The sequence below is a fragment of the Excalfactoria chinensis genome, chromosome 2, assembly GCF_039878825.1.
Source record: "Excalfactoria chinensis isolate bCotChi1 chromosome 2, bCotChi1.hap2, whole genome shotgun sequence".
In the NCBI taxonomy this organism is placed as follows: domain Eukaryota; kingdom Metazoa; phylum Chordata; class Aves; order Galliformes; family Phasianidae; genus Excalfactoria; species Excalfactoria chinensis.
Genome location: NC_092826.1, coordinates 98,021,734 through 98,042,455, shown reverse-complemented (window position 1 = coordinate 98,042,455; position 20,722 = coordinate 98,021,734). Strand labels below are relative to the sequence as shown.

The 20,722-nt window shown below is 41.9% G+C and overlaps 1 protein-coding gene across 3 annotated transcripts; it reads left to right on the top strand.

The window, feature by feature from the left end:
• Positions 1-1,560: 1,560 nt before the first annotated feature.
• MLH1 (mutL homolog 1) lies at positions 1,561-18,185 on the top strand. 3 transcript variants are annotated; one of them, XR_011902797.1, is made up of 19 exons: positions 1,561-1,782; positions 2,043-2,133; positions 2,422-2,520; positions 3,095-3,168; positions 3,637-3,709; positions 5,049-5,140; positions 6,476-6,518; positions 9,288-9,376; positions 10,288-10,400; positions 10,573-10,666; positions 11,602-11,755; positions 12,507-12,883; positions 13,684-13,829; positions 15,206-15,314; positions 15,426-15,489; positions 15,810-16,078; positions 16,648-16,740; positions 17,194-17,307; positions 17,829-18,185. XR_011902797.1 is itself a non-coding variant. In XM_072328331.1 (19 exons), exons 1-19 carry the CDS (start codon positions 1,667-1,669, stop codon positions 17,994-17,996), a joined length of 2,271 nt encoding a protein of 756 aa, XP_072184432.1. In that variant the 5' UTR covers positions 1,561-1,666; the 3' UTR covers positions 17,997-18,185. The 3 variants fall into 3 exon arrangements, 2 of the variants coding, with proteins under 2 accessions (XP_072184432.1, XP_072184431.1); XM_072328331.1 differs by having other exon boundaries at positions 2,425-2,520; positions 15,810-15,974; XM_072328330.1 differs by having other exon boundaries at positions 15,810-15,974.
• The last annotated feature ends 2,537 nt before the right edge of the window (positions 18,186-20,722 follow it).

Below are 20,722 nucleotides of genomic sequence, written 5' to 3'. Positions count from 1 at the left end.
TGTTGTTGGAAAAAGGCAGCCCAGACCTCAGGTGGGAATTGTTGCTCAGGAGCCAGAAGCACTGGATCTGCAGGCTCCTGCTCACCCTGCAGACCATAACCTGAGTGTGCTGCAGGCTGCAGGACAGGACACTCAAGTGTGTCACCAGAGTGCACAGCTGGCAAAGCTTGTGGACACAGGGGTCACATAGGCTGCATCATCCTGACTATGCCTACAGATGGGGCAGGTCCAGTCTGATACCACCTCTGTGGTGCCAGGCTGTGCAGTGGGCTGTGGAGAGCTAAGGTTGGGAAGCTGATCCTCTCACTGGCATTGCAGTGGGCAGATAGGGTTGCAAAGAGAAAGAGGCTGCGGTCACTCACTGCCCAAGGGGCAGGCAGCAGCAGTACCCGGGTCCATCAGCAACAAACTCTCCTGGCTCCTGCTCCCCATCAGCCACCCCGGGTCCATGTACCTGTACTACTTGCCTCCACTGCTGCCAGTGCCCCCACAGTGCCCCAGCTCCCTGAGCCAGGCAGGGACAGGGAAACACTGGTGATGCTGTGAGATGGGCACCAAGAACTGCAGTTAGCAGTCCTACCGCATAACTCAACCAAGGCCTCATTCAGTGCTGCAAGTCTCACAGCTGTGCTCAACTGGAGTCCAAGAATGGAATCACACTGGACTCTGCTGGAAAATGAATGCATAAAGCAAGGGTCAGTGAAATCACGGTCACCTCTTGCTGACTTTACAACCCCTTGGTCAGTCACCTCACAGCCCACTGATGCATGTATTTGGGCACTGGCCTGGGCCTCCACCACTGTCCATCATTCAGTGATTTTCCTTCGTAATGATGATACATTTGGGAAAAGAAAAACTGCAGGTTTAGCATCTCCACACTAATCCATCTTCTGTGAACTGTTTACACTTTCTGAAATTTCTTAGATAGACACTTACTGTTTCTGGTTTGGATGCAATACAAACCAGTGGCAATCTCTGTAACGGGTTCATGTAGAGGATAAGCGAGGAACATCACCGGATCACAAAAGATTGTTGGTTGGACTGTCATGATGCTAGAAGGATGCTAGATGGTAGAAGAGACCATAGAAGACTGGAGACCTCATAAATGACTACCTGAGATAGGCGTGTATCTGTTAATTGTCTCACGTGTAATTGATGCATATGTACTATCTGTGGAAATGTAATGGATTCCGAATCATGCGACCTTTGAAGCCATTATGGTGGAAATATCCTCAGTGCTTTTCAGCACTGTAATGATGAATACGTGACTTAACGGTTACAAAACTCTGCTGTTAAGTTTCTATGCACCGACTTCTTTGATTCAGTTCCTAAGAAACTAAAATTTCCCTTCTTAGCATTCACGTCACCACACGCAGCCCCACAATGCCCGCCCCCCGTCTGCACAGCGCCCCTGACACTCGGCGTCGCCCAATGGCCGCTAGAAGCCCCGCCTCCGTCTCTCCTCTCCGCCAATCGCCGTGCCTCTCCTCCGCGCGGCCGCCTCTCGGCCCCTTCCCTCTTCTTGCCGCGGGCGGGAAGACGGCCAAGTGATGGACACTCGTTTCGTCCAATCGCAGAGCTCCGTGTGCGTGGTGCGGGGCAGTGCTGTTGTTTGGAGCGTGAAAGCAGAGCGGGGCTTTCTTAGCTCCGCAGCCGGGCTTTTGCCATGGCGCTGGTAGCTGGCGTCATCCGGCGGTTGGATGAGGCCGTGGTGAACCGCATCGCGGCCGGCGAGGTCATCCAGAGACCGGCAAACGCCATCAAGGAGATGATAGAGAACTGGTAAGCTCCTGCGTATCGCTGAGGGGACGCCCAACGGCTGTGGGCACGGCGGGCCGCTGTGGCGTGCTGCTGGGCGGCGGGGGGGCGAGCTGAATGTTGCAGGTGAACACAAGCAGCTGGGCCTGGAGTATGGAATGTCTTGTGCTTGGGCCGGGTGTACCCCTTGTTCAAACTTCTGGGTTTCCTAACGTCCAGCTCGACATATGTATTTTTATTCGCTAGAATTGGTGTTCTCTAATGTGCTTCGTTGGTTTCTGCAGTTTGGATGCTAAATCGACAAGTATCCAGGTGGTAGTCAAAGAAGGTGGACTGAAGCTCATCCAGGTCCAAGATAACGGCTGTGGTATCAGAGTGAGTAAAGTTTAAAGCAGACGTTTGTGCACTGATATTTTACCCATATTGCCTCTTAAGACTTAATGCAGTTTGTAAATATTTGTGCTCCTGAGAAGACGTGGAAAAATCAGTGGTGCTCAAGGCCATGTTGGATGTGGCCCTGTGCAGCCTGATCTGGGTGGCAGCCCTGCCTATAGTTACAAGTTGGAACTGGGTGGGCTTTAAGGTTCTGCCCAGCCTAAGTTGTTCTAGGATTTTCATGAAACAGAAAGCAACTACTAGAATGTGTCTGTCTCTTTCACACAGAAGGAAGATCTGCACATTGTTTGTGAGAGATTTACTACCAGCAAATTGCAGAAATTTGAAGACTTGGCTAGTATTTCAACGTATGGTTTTAGGGGTGAGGTAAGCTCTTCTCAAGGTTGTGAAATTGTTCACTGTTCATAGTTATCCTTTTGTACTTTGTCATGTAATTTGTCATTCCCAGCACCCTTTACAGAAGGTTCTGGTTTCTGAGAGTCTGTCTTGTGAATATAGTCAAAATATATTTCCACGTCTTTCAAGAATAAGTGGATTCTTTGGGATTGGTATATATTCTTGTTTTCTGGAGTGAGAAGATATTTAATTGAGGCAAGGCCTTCTTTATACATGTTGCTTCAGACGCCTGCAGGTGAATGACCATGAAGAACTTGACAGGATGGTAATCCCTGATGACATTGGGGATTAAATACAATAGGCATTGGGCTAAATACAATAACTAAAGGCAGAAGATAGTCCTGGGTAAAAGTCAGCTTTGTGGGTTTCACAAAACCCTCATTCATGAGAGCTCTACTGACCTGCTATTGTCTTGTGGAAGTTTTTATTAGTTACGTGCAAGTAGTGTATAAAAACCTTGTGATGTTCTTTAAAGTGTCGACGCTTGTTTAGCTACCAATGATCTCTTGAGCAAAGTTTAAAAAGATGCTTTTTCTTTCTCTAGGCATTGGCTAGCATCAGTCATGTTGCCCATGTTACGGTAACGACTAAAACAGCTGATGCAAAGTGTGCATACAGGTATGTTAGTTGTGATCCAGGTAATCGTTTATGTCAGCATCCTCTTATGAACAACAAAAACACACCTTATATGTAAAGTCAGGAATCTCTTAATAGTATAACTCAAGTATAAAGTGTAGCGGGAGAATTATTATTAGTGCAGGTCTGAATATTAAAGAAACTAAAGGCCAGTAATCTTAATATCACAGGAAAGTCTGAGTAGTGCAATTTCAAAACACACATTCTTTTACTTGGTACTTTTTCTCTGCTGCAGTTCTCACTTTCCTGCTTCTCCTGTGGGTGCAAAGGTTATTGAATCTTCTTTCCTCTAGCAGAAGGTGGGGAGTTGCAGTCAATCTCCAGCAAACCAAGTTCTCTGCTGGGAAGAGTACAATGATAATGGGGTTTCTGTCCATTTATTTCTTTTTCCCCTTTTTTCCCCACCACCTCTATTAACTATTTGACAACTTTTTATTATTTTCTGCTTAGAGCTTCTTATAGTGATGGAAAAATCAAAGCCCCCCCAAAACCTTGTGCTGGAAACCAAGGGACACAGATCACGGTAGGTTGGTTGGTTGATTTGCTTTTGCACATTCTCCTACTATTCATTGGTCTTTATATTTGTACCACCTACCGTTATGTGTTGCGTTACAAGGTATATGACAGCATCACTTAGAATATTTTTGAAGTGTTTTATGTGTGTGCCTTGATTGCAGCAGCTGTTTTAATATTTATTTGCGTTTCATTAGAACAGTTTAATTGGAGAATCCAGTGCTATCTGCAATGGAAGATATACAACTTTCACTAGAAAGCAAATGCTTATAGGGTCATGTCGATTTAAAAACAGACAACAAAAAACTGATGTACTAAAATACTTAAACATTGCATTTGATTAGGTGAAACTAAGCAGGTAAGGAAACTCTGAACATTGATTCTTCATAATGGGTCCTTCTTGTTAGGCTGTGTAAGGATGGGGTATGGAAAGCCAGAGCACAGTTTGATGCCAAAAAGAACAAGAAAGGCTTCTATAGGTACCTCAATCAGAGAAGGAAGGTGCAGGAGGGTTACCCTCCCCTAATGAGTGACACAGGCAGGCTGGTCACAACAGACAAGGAGAAAACTTAATATTTGGCTTTGTCTTCCCTGATAACTGCTTGCCACACAGGCCTTAAGTGTTTAATTTGGTAAGAGGGGATTGGGGATGCAATGTAAGCAAAGGTCAGGCTCACAACCACCTGAAGAAGCTGAACATCCACAAGTATATGTGAGTCCTGATGAGATGCAACCCAGAGTCCTAAGGGAATTGGCTCATGTAGTTGCCAAGCCACTCTCTATGATACTTGAAAAGTTGTAGCAATCAGATGAAGCCCCTGGTGACTGGAAAAAAAGATTGCACCATACCTGATTTTAAGAAGGGTAAAAAGGATGACCCCAGAAACTACAAACCTATGAGACTCACCTTTGTCCTGGGAAAGATCCTGGAATAGATCCTTCTGGAAGCTATGTGAAGGTACATGGAAGGCAGGGAGGTAATATGGGAGAATCAGCATGGCTTGATAAGGCCAAATCCTGCCCTTTCCTTACATATAAGGAAAAGTATTTTACAGTGACGGTGGAGGGCGCTAGAACAGGTTGCCCAGTGATGTGGGTGATGCCTGTCCCTGGAGACTTTCAAGGCAAGGCTGGGTCAGGCCCTGGGCAACCTGATCTAGCTGTGATGTCCCTGTTCATTGCAGGGGAGTTGGAATGGATGGCCTTCAGAGGTCCCTTCCAACTCTAAGGATTCTATGATTCTATAAACTAAAATATTCTCAGCAAATTTTGTATCTTTTCAGAAAGTAGTCTAATTGTATAGCAGATTTTTTTTAATGGTCTTTAATTGTGACTTCTGTCTCTTGTAGGTGGAAGATCTTTTTTACAATGTAAATACAAGGAGGAAAGCTTTAAAAAATCCAAGTGAGGAGTATGCCAAAATACTAGAAGTTGTTGGCAGGTAAACTGAAATAAGCAGCTCTAATTCCTTTTGCCATGAAGAACGTGGGGTTTTCAGAGAGACTGGTGTGTGTATGTGATACTGTGATGTTGTTGTTGCCTTTTGTTGTTGTTCTGTTTTTTACTTCTTTTTTAGTGTACAGTGCTAGTTAACAGTCTAAGTTGATAGAGAAAATTTAGATGTTGAAAAACTACACTCGATTTTATATTCAGGTGTATCATTACTAAGAAACCCAGCAAACAAATGGAGATGGGCTTGAATAAATGAACTTCAATTGAACTTGACTTGAAAAGAATCCAAGTAAAAAACTGAGTAACTGAATGTGAAAAAGCTGAATGGCAATTTGACACCTTATAAAAAACCAAAAGCCAAAAATCATATATACATTATATTTTTATATACATTTTATATGAAAAATATACACACACACACACATACGTATATTATATCTGGTAGCTAAAGTGATATACATACTTCAGCTACCAGATATAATGTTTCCTTATTTGGTTCCTTTTCTGCATCTGATACCTGCAGTAGTTTGCAAGCAGGACCTATGCAATTTAACCAAATAAAACTGCTTTGCTCTCCCGGTTAAAACAGAAGATAACAAAGAATAGCAGGGTGCTGTGTGAAGTTTTAGCTCGCTCCCTGAAAGAGCTATTTAGTCTTTGCTGTGACGGAACGCTTCAATCAGGAAGTTAAGAGGCAGATCTGACTGATGTGGGATAAGCTGATCTGAAGTCTTCCAACTCAGCCTTCTGTGATGGAGTGATGACAACAGTGCACAAAGGCAACAACTGATACCATCTACATGAAGTTGTGGGAGGCCTTTGACATTAAGCCAAGGTTGTGCAGCTGATGTGTATCGTAACTTGGCCTTGTATAAAAGGCAGCCGAACTGTCCAGGTAGAGTAGAAGTCAGCCATTTTTCAGCCTTTTCTTCACACAGGTTGAGAGTTGATTAGAAAAGCTAAATGATCTCAGTGGTAAAACTTCGTACTGAAACTGACCTAATGAGATCTGTGTAAGTTGATTAGGTTTGTTGTTATTTTTTGTGGTTGTTTTCTTATTATTTTAGTTTTCTTTGAGAAATAAGATAAGCTGAATATTTTTTTCCCTCCCGCATGGTTGCAGGCGAGCTATAAACAGATCATGTTTTCTTGATAGCTGTTAAGTCCACAAAAAGCTTAGTTTGGCTTGAGTTGCATTACTGTCTAGCAGGAAATAACTTTTGGGCCTGTTACTAGCTCCTTTTTCAGCATTCACAAACAGTAGCCTTGAGTCCTTTTTCTTTTGTGTACTGCAGTCTTATATTGGCTTTCTTTTTTTTTCCAGGTATGCCATCCATAACTCAGGTATCAGCTTTTCAGTTAAAAAGGTATGTAAATGAAGTCCTTATAATTTCACTATATACACATCTAGTCAATTTATATATATATATTTATCTCACATGCACACAGATATGAAAGCAACAGAATAGTTTTACTGCCTCTTTTGCAGAGGGAATAGTATACAGCGTTTTCCCTTGTGCTGAAATGTTGAAGTGTTCTTTGTTGCAGTTGAGTAGAAATCATTTTAGCAAACAGTAAACAAAACAATGTATTTCTTGGGAGTTTGGTGTTTTCTGTGTGGTCAACGTTTCATTTGTTTTAGCTTTATTATAGAATGATAGAATGACTTGGGTTGCAAGGGATCTCAGAAGATCACCTAGTTCCAACCTTCCTGCTGTAGGCAGGGCTGCCACACACCAGATCAGGCTGCCCCAAAGCTCCATCCAGCCTGGCCTTGAACACAGGGATGGAGCACCGATAGCTTCTTGAGACAGTCTATGTCAGTGCATTACCACCCTCAGGAACAATTTCTTTCTTATATCTAATCATTTTTTTTTTAGTTTAAAGCCATTCCCCCTTGTCCTATCAGTACAGTCCCTAATAGAGTCCCTTGCCTGCTTTCCTGTAGGCCCCCACTGGTTACATGAAGGCCATTCTGAGGTCTTGCCAGAGCTGGACAATTCCAGCCTGTCTTCATAAGAAAAACACTGCAGCCCTCTGATCATCCTCATGGCCTTCTCTGGATCTGCTCCAACAGGTCCATGTCCTTTTTATGTTGGCAGTACCTGAACTGAATGTAGTGCTGCAAGTGGGGTCTTGAGAGCAGAGCAGAAGGGGAGAGTTGCCTCTTGCCCTGCTGGTCATGCTGCTTTTGAAGCAGCCTAGGATACAGCTGTTTTTCTGGGTTGCAAGTGCACAGAGCACGTTGTGTTTGTTGTGTTTCTTTCTCATCAACTGGCACCCCCAGGCCCTTATGGCTGCTCTCAGTCCATTCTCTGCCCTGCCTGTATTTGTGCTTGAGATTGCTCTGTCATAGGAGCAGGACTTTGCATGTAGCCTTCTTGAACTTCATGAGGTTTGAGTAGGCCCACACCTTGGGCCTGTCAAAGTCCCTCAGGGTGGCATCGCTTTCCTCCTGCATGCTGACTTCACCACATAGCTTGGTGTTGTTGACGAACTCGGTGCAGGTGCTCTCAATCCCACTGTCCATGTTGCTGACAAAGATGTTAAAAAGTGTCAGTCCCAATATCAACCTCTGAGGGATGTCACTTGTTGCTGGTCTTTACCTGGTTTTCGTGCTGTTGATCACAACTCCTTGAGTGCAGCCGTTAAGCCAATTCCTTATCCACTAATGGTCCATCCATCGTATCACTGTCTTTCCAGTGTAGAGTCAAGGATTTGTGAGACAGTGTCAAATGCACTGCATTTGAAGTCCAGGTAAATGATGTCAATTGTTCTTCCCTTTTCCACCAGTGCTGTAATGCTGTCAAAAAAGGTCAGTGTACTTTTTCAGGCACAATTTGCCATTAGCGAAGCCATGCTGGCTGTCACCAATGACCTGTTTTCCATGTGCCTTAGTGTAGTTTTCAGGAGAATCTGCTCTATGATCTTGCCAATCACAGACTGGCTGGTAGTTCCCCAGGTCTTCCTTTTTTTTTTTTTGTTTTTAAAAACAGGGGTTATGTTTTTCTGGTCACAGAATAGGGGTTACCTTTTCTGGTCACAGGGAGCTGACTGGACTGCCATAACTACTCTAATACAATGAGTAGTGTCTTAGCAATTTTATCTGCCAGTTCCTTCAGGACCTTTGGAAGCATCTCATCAGGTCTTAAAGACCTGTGCACCTTCAGGTTCCTTTGATGGCTTCAGACCTAGTTTACTACACGGGCAGTTTATTATTCTCCCAGTCCCTGCCTTTGCTGTCTGTGGCTTGGGCAGCATGGCTAGAGCACTTGAGTGAAGAATGAGGCCAAAAAAAAGAAAAGTAGTGGTTGAGTACCTCAGGCTCCTCCATATCCTGTGTATCCATATCCTGTTATCACCTGTGTACCTATAGAAGCTTTTCTTGGTGCCCTCGATGTCCCTGGTCAGATCTAATTGTTTTCCTAACCTAATCCTAACTGATCTAACTTTCCTAACCTGATACCTGTCTGCTTCTCTGCATTACTCACAGGCATGTTTCCACCCTCTGTAGGCTTCCTTTTTGTGTTTTAGTTTGTCAGGGAGCTCCTTGTTCATCCACCTGTCCACCAGGGCTCCTGATGTTTTTACTTCCTCTTTGTTGGGATGCATAGCTCCTGAGCTTGGAGGAAGTGATCTCTGAATATTAACCAGCTTTCTTGGACCCTTCTTCCTTCTGGGGCTTTATCCTATGGTAATGTAGCCTCCAAAGAGGCTCAAGTCTGCCAAAGCGAGCTTGCAGTGTACCTTCATCAGTGTCCTAAGGATCCTGAAGTCCACTGTTTATGAGCTGTTTCAGCCTTTTTTGAAAGTCTGGTTACTAACAACTACATGAAATAGAATTGTGCAAAGTACCTTCATTCTGTGATGTTCCTTGACACTTATTTCTGAAGCTGCTTATGTTCTTCAGTTTCAGAGATGAAGTATTAGCCTGAGTAGCTCTAATGTGATCTAGCAAATTCTGCAGTTCGGTGCCATTTAACATTTACTGCTTTTCTAAACACAAATAAGTAAATGATATAAACCATCCAATGACATTGTATCATTTGTTAGAAACGTTATTGCTAAGTTTCATGTGTTCCTGAAACATCAGACAGAACCATGAACTGACTGATAGTCCTTTCTGGTCTCTTCAGCAAGGTGATACTGTGTCAGATGTCAGAACTTTATCAAATGCTACGACAGTGGACAACATTAGGTCCATCTTTGGAAATGCCGTCAGCAGGTATGTTGATATCAAGCTTCATTTGGACCTGGAGTTTTCTAGTACATTTCCCTCGTTCTTCTCTTTTACAGAATGTGGGCCGTGCTGACTCTTCCTGTTCTTCCTTCAAAGTGTGTTACAGGGAGTGACTGTTGCAGTAATAAAACCAACCAAACAAAAACCTGTTGTATCAAATGAAATAGGAAGTTGTAGCTACTCCTTCATTGGAAGGGAACAATCTGCTTGTAATTTGGTTGTGCTAAACCAAAAAGACCAAGCTGTATCTGTTTTCTCTACAAGTTTCTGTCCTTTTCTTACACCACGATATCCTTACCTCTTCATACTTCAGTACATTTGATAATGTACTCGCTTTTCTCTACTTCCAATGATTGTTTGATACGTGTTTTTCCTTTGCACAGCCCTGAAGAAGGTGCAGAAAGAAAACAAAAAGAGAAAGGAAATGCCGGCTATGTTATCTTATTTGTGTGGTTAAATAATTGTATGGTTCAGCAATGAATGTTTGAACTCTCAGATAATTCTAATGTTAGAATCAGAGAATCACCAAGGTTGGAAAAGACCTAAAAGATCATCCAGTCCAACCGATCACCTGTTACCAATAGCTCCCACTAAACCATGTCCCTCAACGCAACATCCAATTGCTTCTTGAACACCACCAGGGTCGGTGACTCCACCACCTCCCTGGGCAGTCCATTCCAGTGCCTGACCACCCTTTCTGAGAAGTAATATTTCCTAATGTCCAGCCTGAACCTCCCCTGCCGCAGCTTGAAACCATTCCTTCTAGTCCTATGTTATCCTTAACCACAACATAAGTACAATGTAGAACAGTATGTTGCTACTTGTGAGGGCTGCTTGAGATTTGCATTAACGGAAGAATACATTTTTTGTGTGTATTTCTGTCAAACTGTCAATAGGGAACTCATAGAAGTGGGCTGTGAGGATGCAAATCTGGCCTTTAAAATGAAAGGTTACATCACGAATGCCAACTACTCTGTGAAGAAGTGCATATTTTTACTCTTCATAAACCGTAAGTTAAAAAGAAAAAGTAAAAGTAAACCTAAAGTAACCAAAGCTTGTGGAATATCGTGCATGTCTTTTGAAGATGAAAAGCTGGAAGATATTGGTTTGAAGGATTAGTTAGGCACCATCTAATCTATTTCAGTGGCATTCTTTGACTGTAGCGTTTGGTTCTGTTTCAGATCGGCTGGTAGAGTCAACTGCTTTGCGGAAAGCCATAGAGACTGTGTATGCTGCTTATTTGCCAAAAAGTACACATCCATTTCTATACTTAAGGTAAAGTAGTAGGAAGAAGTAGCCTGGCAATACTGCAGAACACTTGAAATCTCGGGACAAGGAGATTTCAAGGTCTTTTCACCTTGTTGAAGAGCCTCAACACCAATGTACACAGCTTGGGAAAAGCAGGAGGAGTTGGAAGTCACTGCGGTACTAGAAAACCGTGATGTACTTGCTATTACTGAAACGTGGTGGGATGATTCCCATGACTGGAATGTGGCTATTGATGGCTACAAGCTGTTCAGAAGGGGCAGGTGGGTAAGGAGGGGAAGAGGGATTACCCTCTACATCAAGAGAGGAATAAAGTGAGAAGAGCTGTCCCTGAAGAATGGCCATGAGCGAGTCAAAAGTGTATGGGTGAGAGTTAAGAGACTGAGGCAACAAAGGGAGCCTTGTGACTGGTGACTACTGCAGGCTGCCTGATCAAGCAGAGCCTGCTGATGAAGCCTTCTTCCTCCAGCTACAGGAGGCACCATGGTCACAAGCTCTAGTCCTGCTGTGGGACTCTCTCCCCCTAACATGTGCTGGAAAAGTAGCACGGCAAGCTGTAGGTAATTCAGGAGGCTTCTAGAATGCATCAAAGAGAACTTCTTAAGCCAAGTAATAGAAAGGGGGATGCAGTACTGGACCTGTTGTTCAGTAATACAGATGGACTGATTGGTGACTTCAGGATATTTTATATCTCAAATAACAGTTCTCCAGTGGAGACATTGATTTGAGGTAATTTATGCAAGCTGACTTGGCTGAGATCAGAACAGAATTTTAATATACCAAACAAAATTGTCTGTCATGTAGCTTGAAGTTTTGGGGTCTTTATGGTTTCTTTTCTTGGAGTAATTGGCGCCTAGTTTGACAACTTCTATACTGAACCAATTTGTACCCTTTCTGCCATCCATGGGTAACTTAATGTTAACTTCTTTTAAAATGTTTTCCAGCCTGGAAATAGCCCCTAAAAATGTAGATGTGAATGTACACCCTACAAAACATGAGGTCCACTTCCTCCATGAAGACAGCATTCTAGAGCGTGTGCAACAACACATAGAGAGCAAGCTCTTGGGTTCTAATTCTTCAAGGATGTACTACACTCAGGTGAGGATACGTGTTTCAGGTGACCATAGCCCTGTACTTCAACAGTAATGGACATATTATTTGCTTTCTTCAAAAGCACAAGCTAGGCTGGTCACCAGTGTTGTACTGGTAGCTTGAGATCTTTAGTGTTTTGGGGATGAAATTGGTATACTTCAGTATACCAGTGTTAATAATGTGGCATTGAACTTATTGGATTAGAAGTGCATGAAAATATCTTGAACGGATACTTAACAAAATTATTTATTCTTTTTCATTTGGCAAGTATATTACCCTCTTGGGGTAACAGAATAGAATAGAATAAAATAGGGTAAGCCAACACTTGGTTGGCTTTTGTTCTGCCCTTTTCACAAGGAATGTGAGACTGAGGAAACTGCATTTGATGACACCGAACTTAACCCAACTGGAAAAATAGCAGGAAAAGCATCCTAATCTTGTTTTAAATAGAGGACAGTATAAGAACTGTAATTTTTTTTTTAAGTTTTCTTTGTGCTTTTTTACATTAAGGACTTTGCATTCCCTTGTCTGAAATGCAAACTGATGATTTCTGTAGTTGCCAGGATGATGACACTCATGTTATGTGCATAGCAAATACAGGGCTGGTGGTTGTTCAAGCAGTTGACATGATTTCTGTGGGGTTTGGAAGTGCTTGCTTTTGAGCAGTAAGATGCTGTGAGAAACAGAAATGATCTTTGTGTTGTCTGTGTGCTCTTACTTACGATTGATCTCTCTCCTTTCTCATATCATAATGAAGACATTGCTTCCGGGGGCCGAATGTTCTTCCAGTGAGGTGGTAAAATCAGCAGCGAGCTCTTCTACGGCTACAAAAGGAACCAGTGATAAAGTCTATGCACACCAGATGGTCCGCACTGATTCCCGAGAGCAGAAGTTGGATGCTTTTCTTCAGCCAGTGAACAATCCCCAGAGTACAGGCCCCACGGAAGAGACATCAGGGGTTAATGTGGGACCTCCAGAGGGCACAGTTAGGCCACAGGATGCTGAAATGGAAGATGTGAGTGAGCGTCTTGAAACAGCTGATGTAATTGAAATGGCTGATGTTCAGCAGGATGCAGTGATGCCTGAAGGGCTGAGTAAGAGCAGACACTTGTCTCCTGAGAAAGCAGTCTCACGGTAAGTCTCAGCTTTCCTGAGGTCCTACCTGTTTAGTTCATGGCATCACCCAGAAGTTGAAGGTTTTTCTCATCTCTTTGGACTGCTGCTTTCAGAAGGATATTTTGTGTTTTTTTTTCTCTAGAGTAACCTCTTACAGCATTTTAATGAGAAATCCAATTTCATCTGTGAACTGTCAAGTACGTAACTTGTGAAAAACTTTGCAGCATGCACGGAAATCCCATTCTAGTTACAAGGCAGGAAACAGTATAGATAATGATACTGACTTTGCATCAGAGAGATCGTATCAGTCTGCCTCACTTCGCAGGTTCACCCTTCTGCGGTGTGATGGAAAGACAGCAACTACATCACAGCATTTTGCAGCTGTTAACCTGATAAAGATAAAAGCCCTGTAATGCTTTACAGCTCCCATGGGGGGCTGTTCTGAGAGGCCAGAGTCTTCTGAGAGAACCTGGTTAGTTTTTTCCCTACTATCACAGAGAAATAAGAGTGGAAGAAGTAATTAGAAGTAACAGTATCTTGTGATGTGTCTTTTAGAGCCTAATTGGCTCGTTGCTTAAACAACAGACACGCTGTATGTAAAAAGCTTTGTTCTTAAATTCTTTGCATTATCCTTTTTCTAATGAATTATGCCTAGGAAGAAAAGGAAAACTGTATTTCTTTCTGGGAAACTGTAAGGAAACTTCCTGCTTTGTTTTATTAACGTAGAGCACATGAATTCAGCATCCCATCTGTTTGAATGTGCTTTGCTCAAGTGATAGAAAAGTAGAACATCTTTCCTCTTTGTTTCTGTATTGCAGAAAGAGACCACGGGAAGACACAGATGTACAAATGGAAGAAGACACTGGAAAGGAAATGACTGCTGCCTGCACCCCTAAAAGAAGAATTATCAATTTAACCAGCGTGTTGACTCTTCAGGAGGAGATCAGCAACCAGGCACATGAAAGTAAGCAACTGTTTTGCTTCTCAGGTTTGTTTTACCAAATAAAGATGATTGTTCGGTCTACCAAGGGGGAAAAAAAGTTAAAAAAGGTGTCCCAGATTCTTTATGTGTTTTAAATAGTTGGTGAATCTCAACCTGCATCGTAACTAATGCTGTAAAATCACAGCTTGAAAAACTTGAGTTAATTAGCAATTTTCAAGCAAATGTAAGTTAAAATATTATCATTATAAGAAAATTGGCTTAGTTGCATGATTCCAAAAGAGATCATAGTATCATAGTATCATAGTATCATAGTATCGTGCGAGTTGGAAGGGACCTTAGAGATCATCGAGTCCAACTCCTGGGATTCGAGCCCTCTAATGTAGCAGAGCGGCAGTTCTACCACTTGCGCCACAAGGGGGATTCGAACCCGGGCACTCTGGTGTTGCAAACGGCGGTTCTAACACCGTGCGCCACCAGGGACACACAAGTTCATAAGGAGAACATAATAACGGGATAAGATTGAGAACTGTATTATATATTTATCTGTCCCATGTATATAAGTGGAATTTACAAGAGAATGGAGAAAGAGTTTGGAAAAAGATGGAAGTGTTTGCAGTTCTTCTTAGGGTTGTTCCCTCTACACTCCTTCAGTTGCTTTAAGAGTCACATAATGACACTGAGTCACACAATGCTGTATTATTCAGCTAGTCTAAATGTCGGCAATCTTGTTTGCATTGTTTTGTTGTTGTTGAAGCTACTGTGATGTTTCTGGTAGCACAGGAACATAGGAACATGTTCCTATTAACATAGGAAGCTCTATGCAAATACGTGGAAGAACACTGGAACAGGCTGCACAGAGAGGTTGTCAAGTCTCCCGTGGAGATATTACAGATTCATTTGGATGCTTACTTGTATCACCTATTGTAGGGATCCTGCTTTAGCAGTGGGTTGGGTTCGATATCTCTCGAGGTCCCTTTCAACCCCTGCCATTCTGTGTGATCTGCTGTGTTGTTGTTTTATTGTTATTCTTTTTTCCCCCAGCCTGTGTTCCCTTACCAACCTCCTGTGGCTGAAGCAACCTGAGAAAGTCAAGTTACCGAAGTCAAAAGGAGACACTTCTTAAAACTTGCATTTGCAGATTAACTCCTAACCTTTCTCATTTGTGCTTTAATGCTGAGTGTATGAATTCGCAAATAAGTAGTTAAGATTTCAAAATGAATTGATAATTGGTAGCAGTACAGGCCTATATTAGAAGCTGTAGCGTAGCAATGTCTGAACAGTAACCAGACTTTAAAAGTCACAGATGACTCAGCTGAATAAATTAGGGCAGAGTTAGCAGGTAGGATATTAAACTCTTTCTCTTATTGTTTTCTTCCTTTTCCTCCCTTCAATTTCAGGTCTTCAGGAGATGCTGCGTGATCACTCGTTTGTTGGCTGTGTCAGCCCTCAGTGGGCTCTGGTGCAGCATCGGACAAAACTCTATCTTCTCAATACAACAAAACTCAGGTAATGAAGCTGTTGTTTCCATGGTGACCCATGCTTTTCCCCCTCTTACTTAGGATACCTTGGAGATGCATAGATTGTGTTCATACAACAAATGTATGTATTTCATTCTAGCCAGGAACTTTTCTACCAGATACTTATTTATGACTTTGCAAACTTTGGCGTTCTAAGACTCTCTGTAAGTATAATGCTACATTATATTCTCTATAAGATTGTTTATTTACGGTAACCCTGTCCCTTCAAATAATGTGTATGTTTATAGGTTCATTTTTGTCCACTCGTCGGAGCGATGTGCCATTTTCCTTACAGCAATAGATTGGCAAGCCTGTAGTAATTTTGTAGCTGCGACTTTAGATAGAGTTTTTTCTCACTTTTTTAGACTGGTTAATGAGCTGATGTGCTCTGCAGGCTAGAAACTGTGTATTGAACTCACATTATATGTGAAGGAAGAATCTGTTGTGTTGTTTTGATCATTAACAACACTTCTGCTTCTTTTAGGAGCCAGCTCCTTTATATGAGCTTGCAATGCTTGCTTTAGAGGACCCTGAAAGTGGCTGGACAGAGGAAGATGGCCCCAAAGAAGGCCTTGCTGAGTACATAGTTGAGTTCCTGAAAAAGAAGTCTGAAATGTTGAAAGATTATTTCTCCCTTGAAATCGATGAGGTGACTGCTGCTATTACTCTTCACACTAAATGGTGCTGCAGTTTGGCATCTGGTAATAGCAATAGTTTGCTTGCAGTGCTTACTATCAGCAAGAGCTAGCTCTGGTAAGACTTGGGTGGTTTACCCCTTTCCTTAAAAATGTTCAGGACTTATGCTGCTTTTAAAGGAGGGCTATGCAAAGTGTAATCAACCAGCAGAGAAAATACTTGAGTCGTTGTTTCAGTAATCAATCAGCCTGCAACTTTTCTGTCCAAAAAGCAGCCCAGGCTGAGCTATGGGACATCCCTTGCTTCTAACATTTGTGTGTGGCCTGTTGCATCTTTTACTCTGTACAAAACTGAACAGCTTTAGCAAGTGTGTCATATAACTGAGACTCCTCATCTCAGTATTCTCAGTAGAAATAGGATCAGCATAGTCAGGGGGTAGACGAAGGAGCCGAGTTGAGTTCTCCCACAAGTGAAAACTCTACGCTGAAGCATTTCAAGTTAAACACTACCCCCGTCCCTTTTCCCACAATGGCTACCTGAAATTGGGCTTAAAATCCTGCAACTTCAGATACTCCTTAACGCTCAGCAAGTTTAGCAAGAAACAGTCTTAAAACAGGTAACAGCTCTAGTGAATTCACTGCAAGAAAAACCTATTTTTAACTGAAGCAGTAGTATTGCCTTTGCAGGAAGGAAACCTTACTGGATTACCACTTCTCATAGACAACTACATTCCCCTGCTGGAGGGACTACCAATGTTTATCCTTCGTTTGGCCACTGAGGTATGTTTTAGTAAGTTATTCATTTTCAAATGTCTTTTTAAATTTAGGAAATAATTAAGTGAACCAAATGAATTAATGATAAGCTGCAAAGAAGGAGCAGAAATAGATTAAATGTGCTGTTACGTACTTCAGGCACTCTTGCAGTAGTTACTGATTAATTGGACTTTACCTCTACATTCATAACTACTAATTAAGTATATTTTGATTTGAATACCTTCATTTTTACTCATTTCTGTTCAGTGCATTCACCTTACCAGCACAAAAATGGCCAAAGCATTATTCTGTACTGTAGGGAACCTGCTTTAGCAGTGGGGTTGGACTCTATGATAACTAGAGCCCCCTTACAATTCTGTGCTTATGTGATTGTTGTTTTTTTTCCTCCATATCAGGAATTGTTACCAAGTCTCTGGCCACTTATCCAGATTTTATTAAATTACTTCTTTCTTCTAACAGGTAAACTGGGATGAAGAGAAGGAGTGCTTTGAAAGCCTAAGTAAAGAACTGTCTCTGTTCTACTCCATTAGAAAACAATATGTAATAGATGAAACCAACCTGACGCACTCTCAGGTACCATAATATGTTACTACTTATTTACTTAACCAGCATTAGCAGGACAAACTTTGTTTTTTCTCCCCCAGACTACAGAGTTCTAAGCCCAAATCTGCTTTTTCAGTGAAGTGAATCAAGTAGCAGTGCAGCATGTTTCTGAAACAACATGGCTCACTTTACCTGTCTGTACTGAGAGAACCTTTTAACACTGAGCATTGTGATATACTTCACGTATATACTTCACTGGGCCTCAGTCTGGAAAGTGTTTTTATTTAACCTGTTGAGCTACAGTAAGCTTCTATAGGAGGATACATATAAACCTAAAAATGTAGTTTGCTTATGTGTAAGTATTGGTTGAATCATTCAGTTCAGCTAGCCAGTTCAAGTGACACCACTCAAATGGATTTTTCAGAGCTTAAAATTAACTTGGCAGTGCAAAACGAACTTGAATATTAGCAGAGTTTTCATTTCAGCAGCCTGACACAGTTAAGTGCTCTCTGTTAGTGAAATAACTTCATTCCTTCTGTTCCATGTTTCAGAATGAGGATTCTGACTCTGGTTCACCGCCGTGGAAATGGACAGTGGAGCACGTTGTTTACAAAGCCTTCAGGACTCATCTTTTACCTCCTAAACACTTCACAGATGATGGCAACATTTTGCAGCTCGCTAACCTGCCTGACTTGTATAAAGTTTTTGAGAGATGCTGAGCAAGAAATTATTTGTATAGATTTGTGTGTATCTAAAAAAATATTTTACATTGTTTTATGTAGATAAAGTCTTGGAGGGGGTGGGAAGAGAGGATTTAATGACGGCAAACAGATGTTATATTTTTTTCCTTCGGTTTATCAGAGAACAGAAAGAATCTATTATGTTTCTAAAATAAAAGATTTCAGTTATGGGTTGTGCGTCACATTTGCTTGAGAAGAGAATGAGCTGAGGCTAACTGAAGTGCAAGCAAGGAAGTGCTTTTACGTAGCCTGAGCCCTGAAGGCACGATTATCAAATTCCTTTTGTTTTGATGATGCAGGTACTATCAAACAACAGTCCCTGTGAAGTCAACTTAAAGCACATGTGGTAACTAGTGCAGGACTAGCTGATGTGGTATTTCAGAATCTCTTGCTTGAAATAAGGGGGGTCACTTGCCTTTGTCAAGGAATCTAGAAGTGGAAACAGGACTTTGTTGCAAGGTAGCATGTAAATTTGTGAACATGAAATCTGCTTCAAAGAAGAGCTGCAGTTGGTAATCTTGAGCACAGGCTCAAGCATGAGAGAAGACCACGAGTCCTGCTCAGGCAGAAAAAAGCCTCGTCTTGAGACCTTCCCAACTCCAAATGGGTGCAAGGAGGTCCTTGGTGGCACTGACCACCTTTAAGTGTGTGCTTCAAAAAACAAACAGGAACACAAGGCTATGGAGTAGAAAGATCCTACAACCTTCCTGCTGTGATAAATGCTCCCAGAGCGCACTGTGATTCCACTTGGTATGCTGCCATCACTGTAGCATGCTTGCATTGTGATTTCAGCATAGTGCTGTATCGCATTTCCAAATCCAACTAACAAATGGCACTACAAATAAATTTGATATCAAACATGAGAAGTTCCCCTATGGAGAGATAGCTGGACAGACTACAACTGTACACAAACGTGCTCAAATATGTTAAGCATGGCAGATGTATTGCACGCTCCTGCTACACAAGAAATGCCAACTCAGTAACATTTCTCATGGCTTTGTAAAGAAACTGACAACACTTACATTCTCCTTTAGGTAGGAATTAAGTGCCACCTAAGCTTTTTTTTTGACGAAGCATGGGTTAATACTAAAGATCCGTATGTGGAAAATAAATGCAAACAAGCCACATCTTATACCTATATCCAACAACTGATTGAAGCTTCTCTTTACTACAGAAATAATACTACAGTTTGCAAATGCTCACTTCTTCCACTTTGCTCCTTGAACCTGAACAACATCCAACACCAGCACAGTTTTGTTCCTATTTCTATTTCAGAAATGTTTTTGGATCCTTCTGATATCTCATATGCAACTGTGAAATCAAGGGTGTTCTGCTACCACCCACGCTGCACCTCTACAGGTATTCAACCAGCGTAAGATGTTCTGCACCAAATCAATGCAAACCAGAATCCTCACAACCCCACCAGAAACAAGAGTGCTACGCACTGATTTTCCAGCTGATAAAGCAACAAAGTATCACAGTGCATTAACCACATTTTGACATTTTTATTTTAGAAAGTGAACATATCCATTAAAAAAGAAAATGCACAGAGTTAAAAAAAACCAAACAAACGAACATAAAACTAATGACAAAATTGCAAAAACATAAAATAATTTCACCTAGTGAGTCCCAACCATTAAATAGACTTCCACCACAGAGAAGTTTTACTTCATTATATTACCAGTCTCTTGATTAGGTACACGAAGACAACACTTGCCAGTAATTACCTAGTCATTAGAAGATCAACTTCAGGAATCACTGAATAATACATCGTGGACAAATATTTTCATGCCACCCAGGAGGCAATCTAATATACATATGTCACAAGGTACATCTTTGTGAGGTATTACAGTACACGGGAACCATTCCCTTTGCTTTCTAAGGAATAAATTCTCCAGTCAGCAGCTCCACCAGCAACTCAACCACAGACTGTTGCCAGAGTTTCTGAATCCCCACCAACTTCCCTCAGAGATTTTCTTTCTGTAACAGATTACACGAGTTAAGATGAAGATGAGTCAAAACAAATATAGAAAATAGGAAGGCTCAGAAGAAAAAGTCTATTTTTCAGAAGAAAAAGTCCACTGTTTCAGACAGGCAACAGACTGTCTCAAGTCAGAAGCTTCAATTGCTCCGGAACATTTAATACCTTCTCTAGCTCAAGCTTTGCCATGTGTGGTAAAATGAATGCATGCAGTGAGATAACTCTGAAAGTAACTAAGAAATTTCTAAAATATGAACAGATTCAACCAAAGTACACTATAAAAGTCTTAAAACACAGCCTGTGTAACATAACCCACTTATGGTACTAAACAGACTGTGAAGGGGAAATACTGAAGCAGTTTTGTCCATACAGACTTTCAAAGTCAGGTATATGTCTTGGACTGAAACTGAAAGAAAATCTTTTCCTAGCATTTCTGCATCCACAACTCCAGAGACATTTCCCTCCTCCTTTATTTTCCACTTTTGGTCCATCACTTTCCTTCCATGAAGCCAGAGAAGAAACAGTAGAGGAGCTTCAGCCCAAGTTTGCAGCCTTTTACACTGAGCACTGGGACAGGTGCCTCAGACTCCTGTGCTTGGGTTAACCAGAACTCAAGGGTAGAGGAGCCTCCCAACTGGCTCTCAATAACGTGACAGGATTTCTTCCTTGAGCTTTGTCAAGACTGCAAGATGAACTCGTAAGAATCAGCCCAACCATTCCAATA

Excerpts from the sequence above, each read along its gene's own strand:
- MLH1 (XM_072328330.1), top strand. The coding sequence starts at position 1,667 with ATGGCGCTGGTAGCTGGCGTCATCCGGCGGTTGGATGAGGCCGTGGTG. Across the intron at positions 16,741-17,193 it reads TCCTTCGTTTGGCCACTGAG|GTAAACTGGGATGAAGAGAA; the intron begins GTATGTTTTAGT and ends TTCTTCTAACAG. Across the intron at positions 17,308-17,828 it reads CCAACCTGACGCACTCTCAG|AATGAGGATTCTGACTCTGG; the intron begins GTACCATAATAT and ends TCCATGTTTCAG.